Source organism: Otolemur garnettii, unplaced genomic scaffold, assembly GCF_000181295.1.
Source record: "Otolemur garnettii isolate 467f Iridium unplaced genomic scaffold, OtoGar3 scaffold00087, whole genome shotgun sequence".
NCBI lineage: Eukaryota > Metazoa > Chordata > Mammalia > Primates > Galagidae > Otolemur > Otolemur garnettii.
In genome coordinates, this window is record NW_003852482.1 from 896,807 (window position 1) to 912,493 (window position 15,687).

General features: G+C 60.6%; 4 protein-coding genes across 9 annotated transcripts in view; 3 read left to right on the forward strand and 1 right to left on the reverse strand.

Annotated features, from left to right (window-relative positions):
• The window catches only part of ANAPC2 (anaphase promoting complex subunit 2), a 13,016-nt gene extending 9,960 nt beyond the window's left edge, over positions 1-3,056 (forward strand). The window contains exons 11-13 of the mRNA XM_003794806.3: positions 2,062-2,191; positions 2,352-2,587; positions 2,705-3,056. Coding sequence (XP_003794854.1) covers positions 2,062-2,191; positions 2,352-2,587; positions 2,705-2,917 — 579 coding nt within the window. The 3' untranslated portion in view covers positions 2,918-3,056. The remainder of the gene's footprint in view (positions 1-2,061; positions 2,192-2,351; positions 2,588-2,704) is intronic.
• A 2,767-nt stretch (positions 3,057-5,823) lies between these two features.
• On the forward strand, positions 5,824-6,797 carry TMEM210 (transmembrane protein 210). Its single transcript, XM_023516231.1, has 4 exons — positions 5,824-5,911; positions 6,077-6,212; positions 6,409-6,441; positions 6,590-6,797. The coding sequence occupies exons 1-4, from the start codon at positions 5,824-5,826 to the stop codon at positions 6,795-6,797; spliced, it is 465 nt and encodes a 154-aa protein (XP_023371999.1).
• A 949-nt stretch (positions 6,798-7,746) lies between these two features.
• LRRC26 (leucine rich repeat containing 26) lies at positions 7,747-8,852 on the forward strand. Its single transcript, XM_003794810.2, has 2 exons — positions 7,747-8,450; positions 8,530-8,852. Exons 1-2 carry the CDS (start codon positions 7,781-7,783, stop codon positions 8,850-8,852), a joined length of 993 nt encoding a protein of 330 aa, XP_003794858.1. The 5' UTR covers positions 7,747-7,780.
• Positions 8,853-9,447: 595 nt separating this feature from the next.
• The window catches only part of GRIN1 (glutamate ionotropic receptor NMDA type subunit 1), a 26,503-nt gene continuing 20,263 nt past the window's right edge, over positions 9,448-15,687 (reverse strand). For 2 of the 6 annotated variants that reach the window (XM_003794813.1, XM_012808233.2), the window contains 10 exons: positions 15,378-15,542; positions 15,189-15,307; positions 14,975-15,087; positions 14,757-14,905; positions 14,520-14,677; positions 14,191-14,352; positions 13,850-13,959; positions 13,618-13,763; positions 12,214-12,324; positions 9,448-9,822 (listed from right to left, as the gene is read on the reverse strand). In XM_003794813.1, the coding sequence (XP_003794861.1) occupies positions 9,754-9,822; positions 12,214-12,324; positions 13,618-13,763; positions 13,850-13,959; positions 14,191-14,352; positions 14,520-14,677; positions 14,757-14,905; positions 14,975-15,087; positions 15,189-15,307; positions 15,378-15,542 (1,302 nt within the window). In that variant the 3' untranslated portion in view covers positions 9,448-9,753. Of the gene's footprint in view, positions 10,182-12,213; positions 12,325-13,617; positions 13,764-13,849; positions 13,960-14,190; positions 14,353-14,519; positions 14,678-14,756; positions 14,906-14,974; positions 15,088-15,188; positions 15,308-15,377; positions 15,543-15,687 lie in introns of all 6 variants that reach the window. The other 4 variants (XM_003794812.1, XM_003794814.1, XM_003794811.1 and 1 more) reach the window with 3 other exon arrangements.

Below are 15,687 nucleotides of genomic sequence, written 5' to 3' on the forward strand. Positions count from 1 at the left end.
CCATCATTGTTGTTTGGCGGGCCCGGGCTGGGGATTCGAACCCACCACCTTAGGTGTATGTGGCTGGCGCCTTAGCCGCTTGATCCACAGGCGCCGAGCCCATCATGAACTCTTAAGTCCAAAATCTCATCTAAGTACCATCAATACAAAGTCTCAAAACTCAGTATCTGAGTAGCATGTAAATCAGATAGGGACTTGAGGCAAAATTCCTCTCCAGCTGTGAATCTGTGGAGTGAGACAATAAACAATGTTTCATAAGTACAGTAGTGGGAAAGACAGTGCAGTGGGGAGACAAGTGTAGGGCAGACATCTCCATTCCAAAGGGAGAAATCAGAAGTTAGAAAGGGTCGTGAGTCCCAAGCAAGTCCATACCTCCATCCTGTGGCCCCATCAGCCCAGGCCTCTGTCTGCGGCTTTGCATCGGAGTGACCTGTGCTGCTTTTCACCCATTTATGTCCCTTTCCATCCAGACTAGTGGCATTTCTGCTGGAATAAAAGTCTCAGAAACTTTGTTGCTTCTGAGGCAGCTTATGGGTATCCCAGCCATCTGATGAGAGGGTCCTCCACAGACTTTCCCCTTCTGTTCTTGGCTTCTGCAGGGGTTGGACCCAGTCACACAGCTCTTCTCTCTGGCCACACCCTTGGTGGTACCTGCAGAGCTACCTGGACAGGCTGAGCATTTTCCACATGAAGTGTTGGTTCCTTCTTGTTCAGCAGTTCCTTCCTCATATATGTTTTCCTTTTCTGATCTGCTGTAAGCAGCAAGGAGAGGCCAGGCCGTGCCTTCTACACTTGGCTTAGACATCTCCGCAGTATATCCAAGCTCATCTCTTCAAGTTCTTCCCACGCAACATGGACACCATCCTGCTGGGTTCTCTGTCACCTTTTTCTTGAGACAGAGTTTTACCATGTTGCCCTTAGTAGAGTGCCATGGGGTCACAGCTCACAGCAACCTCAAACTCTTGGGCTTAAGTGATTCTTTTGCCTCAGTCTCCCAAGTAGCTGAGACTACAGGCACCCACCACAACGCCTGGCTATTTTTTTGTTGTAGTTGTCATTATTTTAGCTGGCCAGGGCCAGGTTCGAACGCGCCAGCCCCCGGTGTATGTTGCCAGTGCCCTAACCACTGAGGGTTAGGGTTAGGGTCCTAGGCCTCTGTCACTTTTCTGTAGTTGACATCATGCTGTTTCTCATTTCCATCTGAGGCCCTCCTTTCATGTCTGTTTCCACTAATGCTGTCACAATGCCGTGTATTTTCTGAAGTGATGGGAGCTCTCTTGAGCCCTCACCCAAGAGCCTTTACTGTGTTTCTATCAACAGTCTCCTAGCCAATCTCGGTTTTTACTGTCATGCTCTTGAAATTCTTCAAGCTTTCTAGCTGTAACTCAATTCCAGAGCTGCTTCTGGTTTTTAGGTGTTTGTTACACCACCACCCTCATCCTGGTGCCAACATCTATTCATTTCTGTGACTGCTATGTGGCTTTAAAACAACAGAAATAGATTATTTTAATTTGGGAGGTGGAAAGTCCAAGAGCATGGTATTTACAGGGCCTGGCTGTCACTGTCAGTGAGATTGTCCCCTTCTTTCCCTAGCTTTTGCTGTTCCCTGGTGATCCTTGGAATTGCTTGGCTTATGGCTGCACAACTCCTGCCTCTGCTTCTTTCTTCACAGGGCCTGCTCCCTGTGTGCCTGTCTTAATGTCATCTTTCCCTTTCTCAAGAGTACCGTGGATTTGAGCCCACCCTATCCCCGTGTGACCTCATCTTAATGACTTATATCTGCATTGATCTTGTTTCATGCAAGGTCCCATTCCAAGGTCAGGGGATGGTGGGGCAGGTTCCAACATGGATGGACCTTGAGGGTACAACTTAATTCACAGCAATGCCCATTGCTGTCCCACACAGCTGTGGAGGTGGAGCCAGAACCTGTCTGTGTCTGTCACTGCCACCTGCCTTCTGGGGCAGGGGGAGCAGATCTGGAAAGCCTGTGACCTGAGCCTCATACTGCTGGGCCTGGCCAGGACCCACTAGGTTGCTAATACTGACCCCAGACCTCTGCAGGCCATGCGGACCCTCAGCTGGAAGCACACCCTGGGCCTGGTGACCATGGATGTGGAGCTGGCTGACCGCACTCTGTCTGTGGCGGTGACCCCGGTGCAGGCAGTGGTCTTGCTGTACTTTCAGGACCAAGGTGAGCCCACATCCCCCAGGGACAGTGCCGGGTACCGCTCTGTCCACCTGGGGCAGCCCCACGCCAGCAAGCAGTGCCTCTGTCCCTCCTACAGGGCTGGAATAGGGGGTGGGCAGCTGCTTACTTGTCTGCCCAGCGTTCTTGGCCTCTCTACACGCAGCCAGCTGGACCCTGGAAGAGCTGAGCAAGGTGGTGAAGATGCCTGTGGCTCTGCTGCGGCGACGCATGTCTGTATGGCTGCAGCAGGGCGTGCTGCGTGAGGAGCCACCTGGGACTTTCTCTGTTATCGAGGAGGAGCGGCCCCAGGACCGAGACAACATGGTGCTTGTTGACAGTGATGAAGAAAGTGACTCAGGCATGGCCTCCCAGGCTGACCAGAAGGAGGAGGAACTGCTGGTACGTGCTGTTGGCCCCACAAGGGGGTGGGGGCTAGCCTGGCTCAGGTCCAGCAGCAGGTCCAGCAGCAGTCCCAGCAGTGGCTTGACTGATGGTTGGCCTGACCACTGTCCCCAGCTCTTCTGGACCTACATCCAGGCCATGCTGACCAACCTGGAGAGCCTGTCCCTTGAGCGCATCTACAGCATGCTCCGCATGTTCGTGATGACTGGCCCAGCACTGGCCGAGATTGACCTGCACGAGCTCCAGGGCTACCTGCAGAAGAAGGTGCGGGACCAGCAGCTCATCTACTCTGCTGGTGTCTACCGCCTGCCCAAGAACTGCAGCTGATGCCCCTACCCCACCAGGCCCTGCTTTGCAAGCACTCAGATTCTCCCGTGCAATCCCCAGCTTGTATGTCCCCTGGATAGTCCAGGAACACTCTTTCCCCAGCCCCCAGAGTGTGCAGATTAAAGCAGGTCACTTTAGCCTTTCCCTGTCCTGTTAGCTTAGAACGTAGACACATCCACATTCTCCCTCTAGACAGGCATTTTCACCACAGCCTGGCAGGGCCTGGGTCCCCAGAAGCAGGCAAGAGGAGCCATCTGGGCAGCCAGGTCCATCTCAGGCCTGCACATCTGTGGGTTGTAACCTGAAGGTGTCCTAGGCCACCCCCAGCTCTGGTGCTGAGGCTTCAGCCTATGAAGGCTTATGTCTGGACCCACAGCTCAGGCAGCAGCATCCCAGGGGTTGGCTGCCACCCATTGGACCCCCAGCTCTACCCTTGCTTCTCTGGTCTTTGAAAGGAACTCTTGGGTTACCCTCCCCTGAACAGCCTGTGTCATCCCCCATGTGCCAGGCTAGGAGGGTGTGGGGACAATGTGTGGACACTTGTCAGAACATCCGAGGCACACAAGTGTCCTCCTGAGCCTGTGGCTCCACTAGCAAGTGCCCTGGTGCCAGAGGGGCTTGGCTTCGTCCTCCTGTTGCAGACTCCCAACCTCACAAGTGTGCCTCAGGATGGCAGGTCAGCGCCATGTCCCCGTGCTGTGGTCACCGGAACTTGACAAAGGCAAGGCTTAGAGGAAGAGCTCAGTGAGCGGTCTTTCTCTGTCCCCAGCACAGCCGATGGAGCCCACCTTGTTCAGGCCACCAGGATCCTGACTCTTGTGGGGCAAGTCCTATCTAAAGGGCCAGAATCTGGGAGCCCCCCCCCCCACACACACACACTGCTTTCCCCTGAAGGCTACACCAGCCTGAGGCACTTCAAAGCCAAATGGGCATGTGCAGGTTGGGCTCTGCGCTTGTTGCTGGGACACGGGCCTCTGTTCCAAAGGTGCCGATTCAGCCTGACAGTTCTGTCCTTGCTGGGAACAGAGGCCTCCAGTGTCTTGTTCCTGCCTGGGGTGCCTTCCCAGGTCATGAGCCACACCCAGCTTCAGTGCCCTCCCTGTCCCCACTTGCCCTTCCTGGTGTCCACTGTGTGCTATCCTGGGTCCCTGGAGCCACCACCCAGCTCCCACCCTGCTGTTCCAGCTGTGGCCTGTTTGAGGCAGTCCTGCATCAAGTCCTTCTTCCCCTAGAGGATTGTTTGTCTCAGGGTTTGAAGGAGGAAGTAGCAGTGTACCCTCAGAATTATCTGTGGTTTCTGACCAACCAAGACAACTTGTCCCAGGCACCCAGGCCTCTCTCCCCACCAGCTCACGTCTTCACTCCAGGGCTGTCTTTGTGCTGCTATCACAAAAAGAGGGACCTCCTTTTCCTCTGAGTTATGTTTTTTTTGTTGTTATTTTTTTGAGACAGAGTCTCATGCTGTCACCCTGGGTAGAGTGCTGTGGTGTCACAGCTCACAGCAACCTCAAACTCTTGGGCTCAAGTAATTGTCTTGCTTCAGCCTCCCAAGTAGCTGGAACTATAGGTGCAACCACCACAATGTCCAGCTATTTTTTTTTTTTTTTTTTTGGTTGTAGTTGTCGTTTGGCAGGCCCAGGCTGGATTCAAACCCACCAACTCCGGTGTAGGTGGCTTGGTGCTGTAGCCATTGAGCTATGGGCGCTGAGCCCCTCTGAGTTGTGTGTTAACCCTGGCTAGGGACCCTGACTGCTCCAGCACCCACCATTTCCTCCAGCAGTGGCCTTGTCAGGATCTTACCGTCCAGAGCACCACCTGGTCCCGGACTCTGTGAACCACTGTTCTAAACAGGATGCAAACCTGCTGGTCTGGTCTGTCAGGATGTTGGTGCCAGCCTTGGCCCTGGGCACACCCTTTGTTCTGTGTTCCTTTGGGTTCCGTCTCTAGACTCGTCCTAAAGCCCAAGGTGTGCCTTAGATCACACTGTTACTCATTTCACAGAAAGACTGTGCCCTTTTCTCTGAGGGTTGCTGCTGGTTGGTACCAAAAAACTTAAGGAGGGTACCAGTATCCGGGGAGGAGGGAGGTGTCTGTGGTGACCAAGGCTGGTGGGGCCCTAGCTGGCAGGAGGCTCAGCCCAAGTCAGCTCTGGAATGGACTTCCTCTTGCGCTGTGGTGGCTAAGGAGGCTGCAAGGCTGGACACTACTGTTAGTCAACCCTGACTGCCAGCCTGCAGTGGGCTTCTGAGAACCTGCTCTGCTGAAGAATAGGCCTGCAGGGGTAGCAGATTTCTTTTGGATGGTGCCTACTGCCATTTCTGAGCCATCTGCTCCCAGAAGGGGATGATCTAGGGAGGCCATGGCCTGTGGTCCTGCTCAGGCAGGTGTGGCCAGTGCCTCCTGACCCTTCCTGGGTGATCCAGGATTCCCTGGGGTGCCAGCACCCCTTCTGACCTGACCTGAGCTGTGCTGGGAATGTGAGCTGGACCCTCCCTAAGCAATCAGTGAGGGTGGCTGGGCAAGGCCACTCCCTTGGTCCCTTCCTGCCCCAGCCCTGGGGGGTGGGCGTGGCACAGTCAGTTGGAGCTCAGACCTCCTCTTGAACCTCTGTACCCTTATGCTGAGAGAGGGAACTCCGGGATAGAATCTCTCCCACACCCGGGGCTAGATTGCAGCCCCACCCCTCACGAGGAAGGACCATTTCCCTAAGGCTGAGCCGGCCTCACCATTGTTTCCCCTACCTGCCCAGGACTCCTTGACTCCCAGGGCCAAAGAGTAAGTGAAGCTCATGCTGGCCTCAGGCCCTCTGTGGCCCTGCCCCCACCCTTGCCACCTAACAACCTACTGTGAGGTCAGTGCCTTCCGACAGCTCCATCAGAGGCGTGCGGTGGTGCCAGGGGCTGGACATGGCCCCCTGTCCCCAGTCTGCCCCCTGCCTGATTGGCAGCCCCCTAGGCCTCATATGTTTGTCCCTTTTGCTCACCCCTGCTGCAGGTGCCTCCTCCTGCCCCAGCACCCCTGTCCCCAGCCAAGGCCCCTCCCTTTCCTAGGTCAGGTGGGGGCACCCATGTCCTTGTGGTGGCCAATGGGGCAGGGGTGGACCTAGGGTGCTCCACAGGCAGGTGATGCCCCCTGGGCCACATGAACCTGTCTCTGCAGCTGGAACCTACTGTGAATGCAGCCTTGGCCTCAGCCGTGAGGCCCTGATTGCCCTGATCGTCGTGCTGGCGGGTGTCAGCGCCACCTGCTTCTCCGCCCTTGTCATTGTGGCAATTGGTGTCATGCGAGCCAAGGGGTGCGTGAGTCCCAGGGCTAGGAGTGGTGGGAGTGAGACCATGCTGCCCATTCTGGGCCCTGCCACAAGGGGCTTGTGCCCCTTGGGTGGGTCGTCACTCAGGACTGGGAGTGGGTGGTTTCCAGGGTGTGTTGGGGAGAGGAGGAGGGGGTGGCCAGCAGGGTTCCAGGACTCACACCTGCCTCTGTCCCCTCAGTGAAACCATAGGCCCGGAACACACGGACAACAGGTGAGTGTGGCACAGGGCCTCAAGGGTGAGCCGTGTCTCCCCTGCCCCTACCCAGGAAGTGCAATTCATACAGCCCTGTGCCGATTACTGGCCTGCCCTGGTGGTCAAGGCTCTGCCGGTCAGTGCTGACCTGGCCCATGTTGTGCAGGTTGGTGGGGCATTTCGGGGTCCAGGAAGATCAAATGGACCTGCGCACAGTGCACGTGGAGTCTCACCTCCTGGACCCTGACCTGGAGGTGTCTACAATGCCGCCCCTGGAGGACCACAGCCTCGGGAATATCTCCATGGAGGCTTCTCTAGAGGAGCCACCGCCTCCACTTCCACCCCTGCCACCCCTGCCACCTGAGGAGGGCTGAGGGCAGCTGGGAAGGGATTAAATAATATTTGGTGGCTGTGGCTGTCTTCCCTGCTGGCTCCCCATAGTCCACCAAGGCTGCACCATGGGGTGGGGGGAGACACACATATGGGGACCTTCGCTGTCAGTGGAAGGAGGGGTGCCCAGGCCCTCCACCAAACTGCCCTGGGACCCCACATCAGGAGACCACATCCCTGATGTTTCCACTGCCTCCTGCCAGAGCTGGTCAGCCCAGCCTGTCCCTGCACTTTCCTGCTGTTTCGTCCCATGAAGCTGTGAGGGATCCTGGGCCTCTATCCACTCTCACTTTTGGAAAACCCCAAGACAGGATCTGAAGTTGGCAATTCCAAAGGGAGCAGCCTTCGACAGACTGGGGCTGATGCCAGGTCCCCACTGCACTCACACACTCCCTTTGAAGGGGACGGCAGAGGGCAGGCAGAACTTCCCCTGCCAGTTAGTGCAGTGCCTCTTCCTCCTCAAGGCCTGTGTCTTGAGCTCAGCCCACCATTATCTACCCTTGGTCGATCCATTATCTTGGATCAGCCACCATTATCTACCCTTCAAATTTGGGACCGTCCCTGCCTAGGGGCCACCCTGCCAAGTCCGAGTGGGGCCGTAGCTGGGTGAGGAGCAGGTGCACGGGTGGTGTGTATATCTGTGTGTTTTGCATCCAAGAGTTCGTGGGTGCGGTCAGGTGTGGTTCTGCTGCTTAGGTCTCAGCCTGGTGGTGAACAAGGTGAGCCAGGGGTGGTCTTGACAGTGCTGCGGTGTGCGCTGAGCGGACAGGAGCCCAGCGCTCCGGGACTGATTGATGCAATGCCAGGCGTTGGCTTTGTGCCCGGCCCCCGCCCCAGGCGCGGGACCAGCTGTGGGACAGGAACTGCCTGCGCTCGGGCCAGAGTTAATATTTATGCAGGCGCCGCAAGAACGGGCTCCCCGACGTACGGCACCAGGCCTCCCGCCGCAGGTCCTAGAGCTGCTCCCATGATGATCCCTTTTTTCTTCCGGCCTCTGCCATTATTGCTGCTGCTGCTGCTGTCGCCTTGGCCAGGCTGGACCCAAGCGCCAGCCACGGCCTTGCCCTGGGTTACCCGGGGCGACCTGGACTGCCCAGAGGGGTGCGCGTGCGCGCCTGGCGGCCGGGCCAACTGCTCGGCCCTTGCGCTGCACGCTGTACCAGAAGGCATGAACCGGCGCGTGCGCGAGCTGCTGCTGGACCACAACTGCTTGCGCGCGCTGCCGCCTGGTGCCTTCGCGGGCGCGGGCGCGTTGCTGCGCCTGGACCTGCGCGACAACGGGCTGCGCTCCGTGCACGTGCGGGCCTTCTGGGGTCTGGGTGCGCTGCAGTATCTTGACCTGAGCGCCAATCAGCTGGAAGTGCTGGCACCCGGCACGTTTGCGCCGCTACGCGCGCTGCGCACCCTTTCGCTGGCCGGCAACCGACTAGCGCGCCTAGAGCCTGCGGTGCTGAGTGCGCTCCCGCTACTGCGCGCACTCAACTTGCAGGACAACGCGCTGGCGGCGCTCGCACCAGGCCTACTGGCCGGCCTGCCTGCCCTAGATTCGCTGCGCCTGCGCGGCAATCCCTGGGCATGCGGCTGCGCGCTGCGTCCACTGTGCACCTGGTTGCACCGGCATCCGTCGCCAGCATCAGGTGAGCTGTCGGGGGCACAGGCCCAGACCCTCCAGGCGGGACCTCAGCCGCCACCTGACGCCGCGCCCGTGTCTCATAGAGGCCGAGACGCTGCTCTGCATGTCGCCTCGGCGCCTGACACTCAGCCCCCTGACCGCCTTGCCCGACACCGCCTTCAGCCATTGCGCGCAGCCGCTCGCCCCGCGGGACCTGGCCGTGGTCTACGCGATCGGGCCTGCCTCTTTCCTCGCCAGCCTGGCCGCCTGCCTAGCGCTGGGCTCCGTCCTCACTGCCTGCCGTGCTCGCCGCCGCCGCCGCACCGCCGCCTGCCGCCCGCCGCGGAGTCTGCGGGACCCCGACCCCCACGGCCCTCCCTCGCCCGCGGATCCTACCAGTCCCGCTGCCGCACCTGCCGAAGCTTGAGCAGGCTGTGGCTGCTCCGGGCGCCAGAAACTACCCCCATCCCTTGGCTTTCCCTTCACACTCTCTGCCGGCGTACCAACAAGCGACACAGACCGAAAATCTTGTGACATTCCTTTAGGCATCACCACTGCACACACCGGGTTGGGGGCGAGGGTTGGAGCGCGGCTGCACACGGGCCGCACGGGAAGGCACGCGCCCGGGCACTGGGAGGGCTGGTCCTACGAGGAAATGGCGGGTGGGTCACACACCCCAGCGAAGGGGAGGGCAGGCGGGCGGGTGGCGCTCTCCCGTGCCCTAGGTGCGAGGCAGGGTTGAAGACAGTCCCCAACCAGCGTCTGGGGAAGCCCATCCTGGGCTGCAGGCCGGACGAGAAGAGCAGGGCTTGACCCTCTCGAGTCTGGAGGAGTAGGCCCCAGGCGGCCAGCTGGGGAGCCAGGGATGGCGGTGGGAGAAGGGCAGGGCCAGCCCCGGCCCGCAGGGTCCAGGGGGAGATGGGGCGTGGGTGGGGTGCAGCGGGAAGAGGAGAGGGCAGAGCTCAGGGTGCCGTGGAGGGCGGCCAGGCCAGCTGAGGCCATGGCCCTCGCTGTGGCTCAGGGCCCCTGCGCCTGGGGCCCGTCAGCCCCCTCTCCCCACTGCTCAGAGACCCGAGGGCCCTGCCTCTGCCGGAGCGCCCTGTGGCCCTGCCCAGCCGGCTCAGCTCTGACCCGTCCTTAGCCGCTCGGTCCGCACCTTGGTCCGGCAGGAGCTGCCTGCCAGGCAGTAGGGCGGGTGGGCAGACAGACCGGAGGCCCAGGGTGGGCAGTCTCTGGGGCGGGTGGGCTTCCCTCAGGCCTTCCCGAGCAGCAGGACCCATCAGTGTCCTTGGCCGGGCTAACTGGGCAGGTGGGCGCCTCCGGGGGCCTCACACCACGGTGCTGACCGAGGGATCTGAGAGGTTGAGCGGGCCCGTGATATCAGTGGGATGATACTGCTGTAAAATAGAAATACACAGACAAAGCGCCCGTTAGCCCCGACGCCGGGGGCACGTGGGGGGCCATGACGGGGTGGACCGGCCAGCCGGCCAACCGACGGGTGGGCGGGCGCGGCCTGGGGGAGGCTGGAGATGTTCCTCCCCGACCCCGTGGTGCTCCGGGGCTCTGCGTGGGCCGGGCCGCTCTCCCGTCCGTCTGTCTGTCTGCGGGGGAGGGGGCAGAGGAGGGCGGGCGGGGCGTCTCAGCTCTCCCTATGACGGGAACACAGCTGCAGCTGGCCCTCCTCCCTCTCAATAGCGCGTCGCGGCAGCACTGTGTCTTTTTGGTTTTGCAAAGCGCCGCGTCCACCCCCGGTGCTCTATAAATAAGAACCAACAATCAATACCCGCTGGCCCCGCCGGCCGCCAGGGACCCCAGCCCTCAGCGCCCAGTGTGGCCCTGGCCCAGGTGGGCCACAGGACAGGGGCAGAGGATCTCAGCAGCCAGACCGACCCCACCCTGCCCAAAGGAGTCCCCCCACCCAGGCCTCCCTCTGAACAGGAGCCTGGCCCCAGAGACAGTAGGAGTTGGGCTGCCCTCCCCGGCCCAGCTCCCCAGCTGCCAGTGCCCTGCAGTCAACCCTGCAGGGTGGGGGCGGCCCCAGATGCCATGTGGTACCCAGGGAGGCTCAGGTGAGGATTCCGCTGGGAAAGGGTCCCTGGAAGGGTGCCATGAGGGTGTATGAGCTGCACCCGCACCAGCTCCAGCCTCTGAAAGCCGCCACCGCCTGCACATATTTGGCTGCCTGCTCCCCAGTTGCTCCTCCTGTCTGCCAGGAGACCATCCCTTTCCACAGTCCTCTCAGCCAAGTTAGCCTCCCTCCATCTGTCCTGGGTCCCTTAGCAGGACTCCTGACTCAGAATTTGCAGCACAGACTCTGCTCACTTTCCTGAGCCTGAGGGGTCCTGGGGAATGTGCCTCTGCCTGCTCCTTGAACTTCAGCTGCTCCCAGCCCCACAGACCCTCACTTCCCCCTCCTCACTCCTCCTCATGCCCTGCCCAGGAAACTGAGTAGCCAGGCTTCACAGGTCCCTCTTGGGGTACCCTGGGGATTTGCCTTAGGCTTGGGTGGCTCTATGCCAAGTCCTGTCTGAGCCCTGGAAGTCTGCCCTTTTCCCCAAGTGTGGAGGTGCAGGGCTGTAAAGCCCACTGTGTTCCTGGGCATAAGCCCCTGTGGGCTGGAAGTCAAGTTGGCCCCTGGGCTACAGGGTGGCCACTGGTCTGAGGCCTGTATTGGCTCTCTGGACAGCCTCCCTACCCCGTGCTGTCTTGGACCACAGTGCCTCTAGCAAGGCTGGGTCTGTTCTGGGAGCCTTTGGTCCAAGTAAGCACATGCAGTGCCACACATGGTGCCCAAGCAAGGGGCAGGGGGATTCTAGGCTCAAAGAGGGAGAAACCCTGGCTCTGACACTCCCTAAGGGAGTGGATAGCTGAGGGTCAGGAGCTGAGGTGCTGGTCTTTTCCTCCAAGGCCTCCCCTTCCTGGGCCCCTATCTGGAAACCTTGGTGTCATCCTGAGCGCTGCACACCAGGTTTTGTGGGGTGACCCCTGCCTGTCCTCAGACTCTCTGGGAGCTGCCGCCATACCTCCTGCAGGGCCCCTGCTCAGCCTAAGGTGAGAGTTACCCCTCTGGTCCCAGGTTCCACCCTGTTCCCTGCCTAACAGTCCCTTGTGGCCAGGGGCCAGTTCCAACTCCAGGCCCCAGCCATCCACCCAGATGGACCCAGGCCCAGCCCCCAGCCCCCGGCCCACACAGAGACCACATGGAAGATGCAACACGCATGGCTCTGGTGAGACAGGTGAGACAGGTGTCTGGGGGGTGGGGCTGGCGGCCAGACAGACGGACGGGATGGGACATCACAGCCACCCCTCCAGGGCCGTCGCAGGGAGGGAGTGAGGGCGGCGGGCCCCTCTGGGAGAGGCAAGAGAAACGGACGTAACAGAGAGGTGGTATGGCCTCCCAGCAGGGATCGGGCCACTATGGGCTCCCAGGGCCCCAGATGTGGCCCAGAGAGGCAGTGAGGCTGACTGACTGACCAACAACATGACAGGCTTCAAGATGGCGTGTGGGTCATGGCAGGGGGAGGCAGGGCGAGGTGGGTGGGTAGACTAACGGAGACACACGGGGAAAGCCAAGGACCCAGTGCAGGTCAGGGGAAGGCTTGAGAGTCAGAGAGAACAGCACCAGGCGTGCTGGGCAGAGGCTGCCTCAGTGGAGATGCAAGGCAGAAGGGGCCTTAGGAGTCAAGGTGGGGCGAGGTGGGATGGTGAGGGAGTGGGAGACAGACACGGAGGGGCGGAGGAGCGAGGGAGGAATTGGAGACGTGGGACTGGGGTGCTCTCCCCCTTACCGTGTCTTTGGAGGACCTACGTCTCTTGAAGCTGGAAGCCAGGGTGGAGGTGATAGCCCTAAATGTGGCTTTCTTTTTAGGGTCAGGCTCTGCTCTACCACTCTTTCTATCCTAAAATGAATATGTATAAGTGATTAGATGGCTAAGGGTGGTGGCCACACCTGCCCTCGCCTGCTCCTTGGTGGGCCGCTGCCCGGCCTGGCCGGCCACTCAGGCCCTCACTCCTGCCTGCCTCCCTGTGCTGGATAGATGGGCCGACAGCTGGACATTTGAGAGTGGCCTCTTCTCCTGTCCGGGGCCTCAGGTCTGACTGTGCTTGTGCTGGGGTTGGGCGTGGGGAGTCCCAGCTGGGTCTCTTCCTGGGAGGTCTGCCTGGCTCCCTGGCTCCGGGGTGGCCCTGGATTACAGATGTCCCAAGGAGGAGGAGCCCTCCAAGGACAGGAGGAGTTGCCCCTCAGGCAGCGCCAGCCATTCTTCAAGGAGGCCACTGTGCCCCAAGGGGACATACACCAAGAATCAGAAAGGGGCCGAGGGGCCGAAGGAAGGCAGGTGTCGAGATGGAATTGGAGCAGTAGAAAGAGGCAGCTCCCAGGACTCTGGCCTCAGGTCTGATGGCCAGGACAGCCTGGGCCCACCAATGGCAGCAGCAGCCAGGTCCCCAGGGGACCTGTGGGGCCAAGAGCAAGAATGGGAGGATGAGTGGTGTAGGGGCTCCAGCAATCCCCAGCCCCTACCACCTTGCTGCACTGCCAGCTTCTTGTCCAGATACAGGCTCCAGGAAAGCACCCAGAGAAAGAGAAGAGATGGAGTGAACCAGAGCTTGACCATGGGCCACGAGCCCTCAAGGCCTGCCCAGGCCTCACAACCCACCCTGGTCCCAGGTGGGTTGTGGCTGCCCCTGCCGGCGGCAAATTCCCATGGACACACAGTCTGGGGCACCAGGTAAGGCCAGGCCTGGCCCGATTAGGATTGGAGTCACGGAGCACAAGGACATAGCAGGAAAAGGGGTCTCTGGAGGGTGTCCAGGGGAATTGGGGCGGCGGAGGGCAAAATGCATCTTGGACTCACATGCTATACACAGGTGGGCCCTGTCTTACCCTGCCTGCTTTCCTTCCTATGGAATGGGTACCAGCGGGCGACTCTGGAGACAGAGGGGCCAGCCGGAGGCTTGGAGCAGGGTGCATGGCCTCCCTCAGCCGGCTTTGCAGTGGGCAGCCATCTGCCGGCAGCCTCCCGCCAATGCTGCCCCTGTTTCCTAGGAACACTCACCACTGCCCCGGCCTTGGCTCCTAGCTCCAGTTCTGCCCATGGGAGCCAGAGCCAGTGCCACGGACTTCAGGGATGGAGGAGGGCTGTGGCCAGGCCGGGCCCTGGGCACCAGGCCTCAGAGGTGGCCTGCCCTACCTGTAGGTTCTTCCTCCACACGTTCACTGCTGCAAAGGCCAGCTGCATCTGCTTCCGGCGGGCGTCCTTGTGCCGCTTGTAGGCAATCTCAATGAAAATCAGGAAGATCCCGGCCACGATGCCCCCAGCCACCAGCATGAAGACCCCTGCATGCCAGGACCCAGAGCCTCAGGTGCCAGCCAGAGAGACCACAGTCCATGGCTAACCCACCTTGGTGTTAACGGATCCGCACCTGCCATATTCTCAAAAGTGAGGGTTGCAGGGGCGTTGCTGCGTGAGTCACATTCCTGGTACCGAACCCATGTCTTGTCCAAGTCTTCCATGAAGCCATTCTCATGGGACCTGAGGGTACAGGAGAACATGAGCCTGAAGTGGAATGGTGCCTTGAAGGGGCAGGGTGCCGTGGGTACAGGCCATGGTGGTCGGGGCCTGCAGTGGAGTGGCATGTTCATTGGGCAGTGCCTGGCCTGTGTGGGACATCCACAAGCTTGGGGTGGGGTCAGGTAGTGGGGCGAGGCTCTTAGACCTGGGTGGCTAAGGGCGGTGAGGATGCAGGCATACAGGCACACTCACTTGAGGATGGACAGGGAGACGTTCTGCTTCCAGGGGCTGTCCTTGCGCATGCCAATGCCAAAGCCCGAGCGGAAGAACAGCTCGCCCGTGGTCACCAGGTCGCACTTCTGCGAGGCCTCAAACTCCAGCACTGCGGAGTCCCAGATGAAGGCGTGCAGCTTGCTGCCGGCAGAGGTGGGGTCAGCAAGCCTGCTTGCCACCCTCCCTCCTGCCAGTCTGTCACCTTCCCATGGTCTCCAGCCTGGAGGCTCCCCTCACCCACTTTTCATGTATGGTGGACACCACCCTATTCCCTGCCCAGCCGAGCCGGCCTCCTGCATGCCCCTCACTTGTCCCTCACGGCCTGGATGGCCTCAGCTGCACTCTCATAGTTGTGCTTCTCCATGTGCCGATACATGGTACTCAGCTCCACCTGCCGCCGGAAGTAGATGTCCACTGAGCTCTGCTTCACAGTGGCGTAGATGAACTTATCTGAAGGGTTTCTTAGCTGCAGGGGTGGAGGGCGAGGCTCCTACCAGGCACTTCCCAGTCAACACCACCCTCCCTTCCAGCCGGTGGGGCCTCACCCGCGGGTCGTTGATGCCTGTAATGCGCTCCTCTGGCCGGTCCAGCACCAGAAAGGCTGCCAGGTTGGCAGTGTAGGAGGCCACGATGATCATGGCAAAGCCAGCCCACACCATACCCAGGATGCGCGCTGAGAAGCTTCGGGGGGCACCTGTGGGTAGAGGCTCAGTCAACTCCCCAACAGCAGAGGTGGAAGAGGACCGGCAGGGCATGGCCTTACCTTCCCCAATGCCTGAGTTGAGCAGGACGCCCCAGGAGAACCACATGGCTGAGGACAGGGTCAGCGCGTCCTCCTCCTCCTCCTCGCTGTTCACCTTGAACCGGCCGAAGGGGCTGCGGGTCGAGGGCAGGCAGGAGAAAGGGCAGGAGAGCTGGCCCTCCCTGGCTCCACCCGTCCTGCAGAGGGAGGCGTCTGAACCCCAGGCCGCGCTTACCTGAAGCGGTCCAGCAGGTAGAGCATCACGGCCACCACATGCACGGACAGCCCCACCAGCAGCCACAGGGTGCTCTGGAAGGGCTGCATGAACGAGTCCAGCGTGCTCCGGGGGATCTCCTGCAGGTGCGCAAGCAGTCAAGGCCGCTGGCCCTCCTAGGGCTCCACCCCCATCCTGGCCCCTGCACACCTTCTTGACCAAAATGGTCAGGCCCTGGTACTTGAACGGTTTGGAGAACTCAATGTACTGCGCGCGCTCATTGTTGATGGTCAGCGGCGCCACAATCATGTCCGCCTGCCCGCTGAGCAGCTCGCCCATCATCCCGTTCCACTCCTTCTTGTTGCTGTTGTTCACCTAAGGGGCAACAGGGCTGCTGGGGATGCAGAGAACGTCCGCCCCTCTCGCGCCAGAGGTACCAGCCCGGAGCAACCCTAGCGCATCACAGGGGGCCTCTGCTCCAGGCTGCCTCCTGCCTGCGCGCCTCACCAGCCCCAGGGCC

Excerpts from the sequence above, each read along its gene's own strand:
- TMEM210 (XM_023516231.1), top strand. The coding sequence starts at position 5,824 with ATGGCCCCCTGTCCCCAGTCTGCCCCCTGCCTGATTGGCAGCCCCCTA. Across the intron at positions 5,912-6,076 it reads TTTGCTCACCCCTGCTGCAG|CTGGAACCTACTGTGAATGC; the intron begins GTGCCTCCTCCT and ends CTGTCTCTGCAG. Across the intron at positions 6,213-6,408 it reads GGTGTCATGCGAGCCAAGGG|TGAAACCATAGGCCCGGAAC; the intron begins GTGCGTGAGTCC and ends CTGTCCCCTCAG.
- LRRC26 (XM_003794810.2), top strand. The coding sequence starts at position 7,781 with ATGATGATCCCTTTTTTCTTCCGGCCTCTGCCATTATTGCTGCTGCTG. Across the intron at positions 8,451-8,529 it reads GCATCCGTCGCCAGCATCAG|AGGCCGAGACGCTGCTCTGC; the intron begins GTGAGCTGTCGG and ends CGTGTCTCATAG.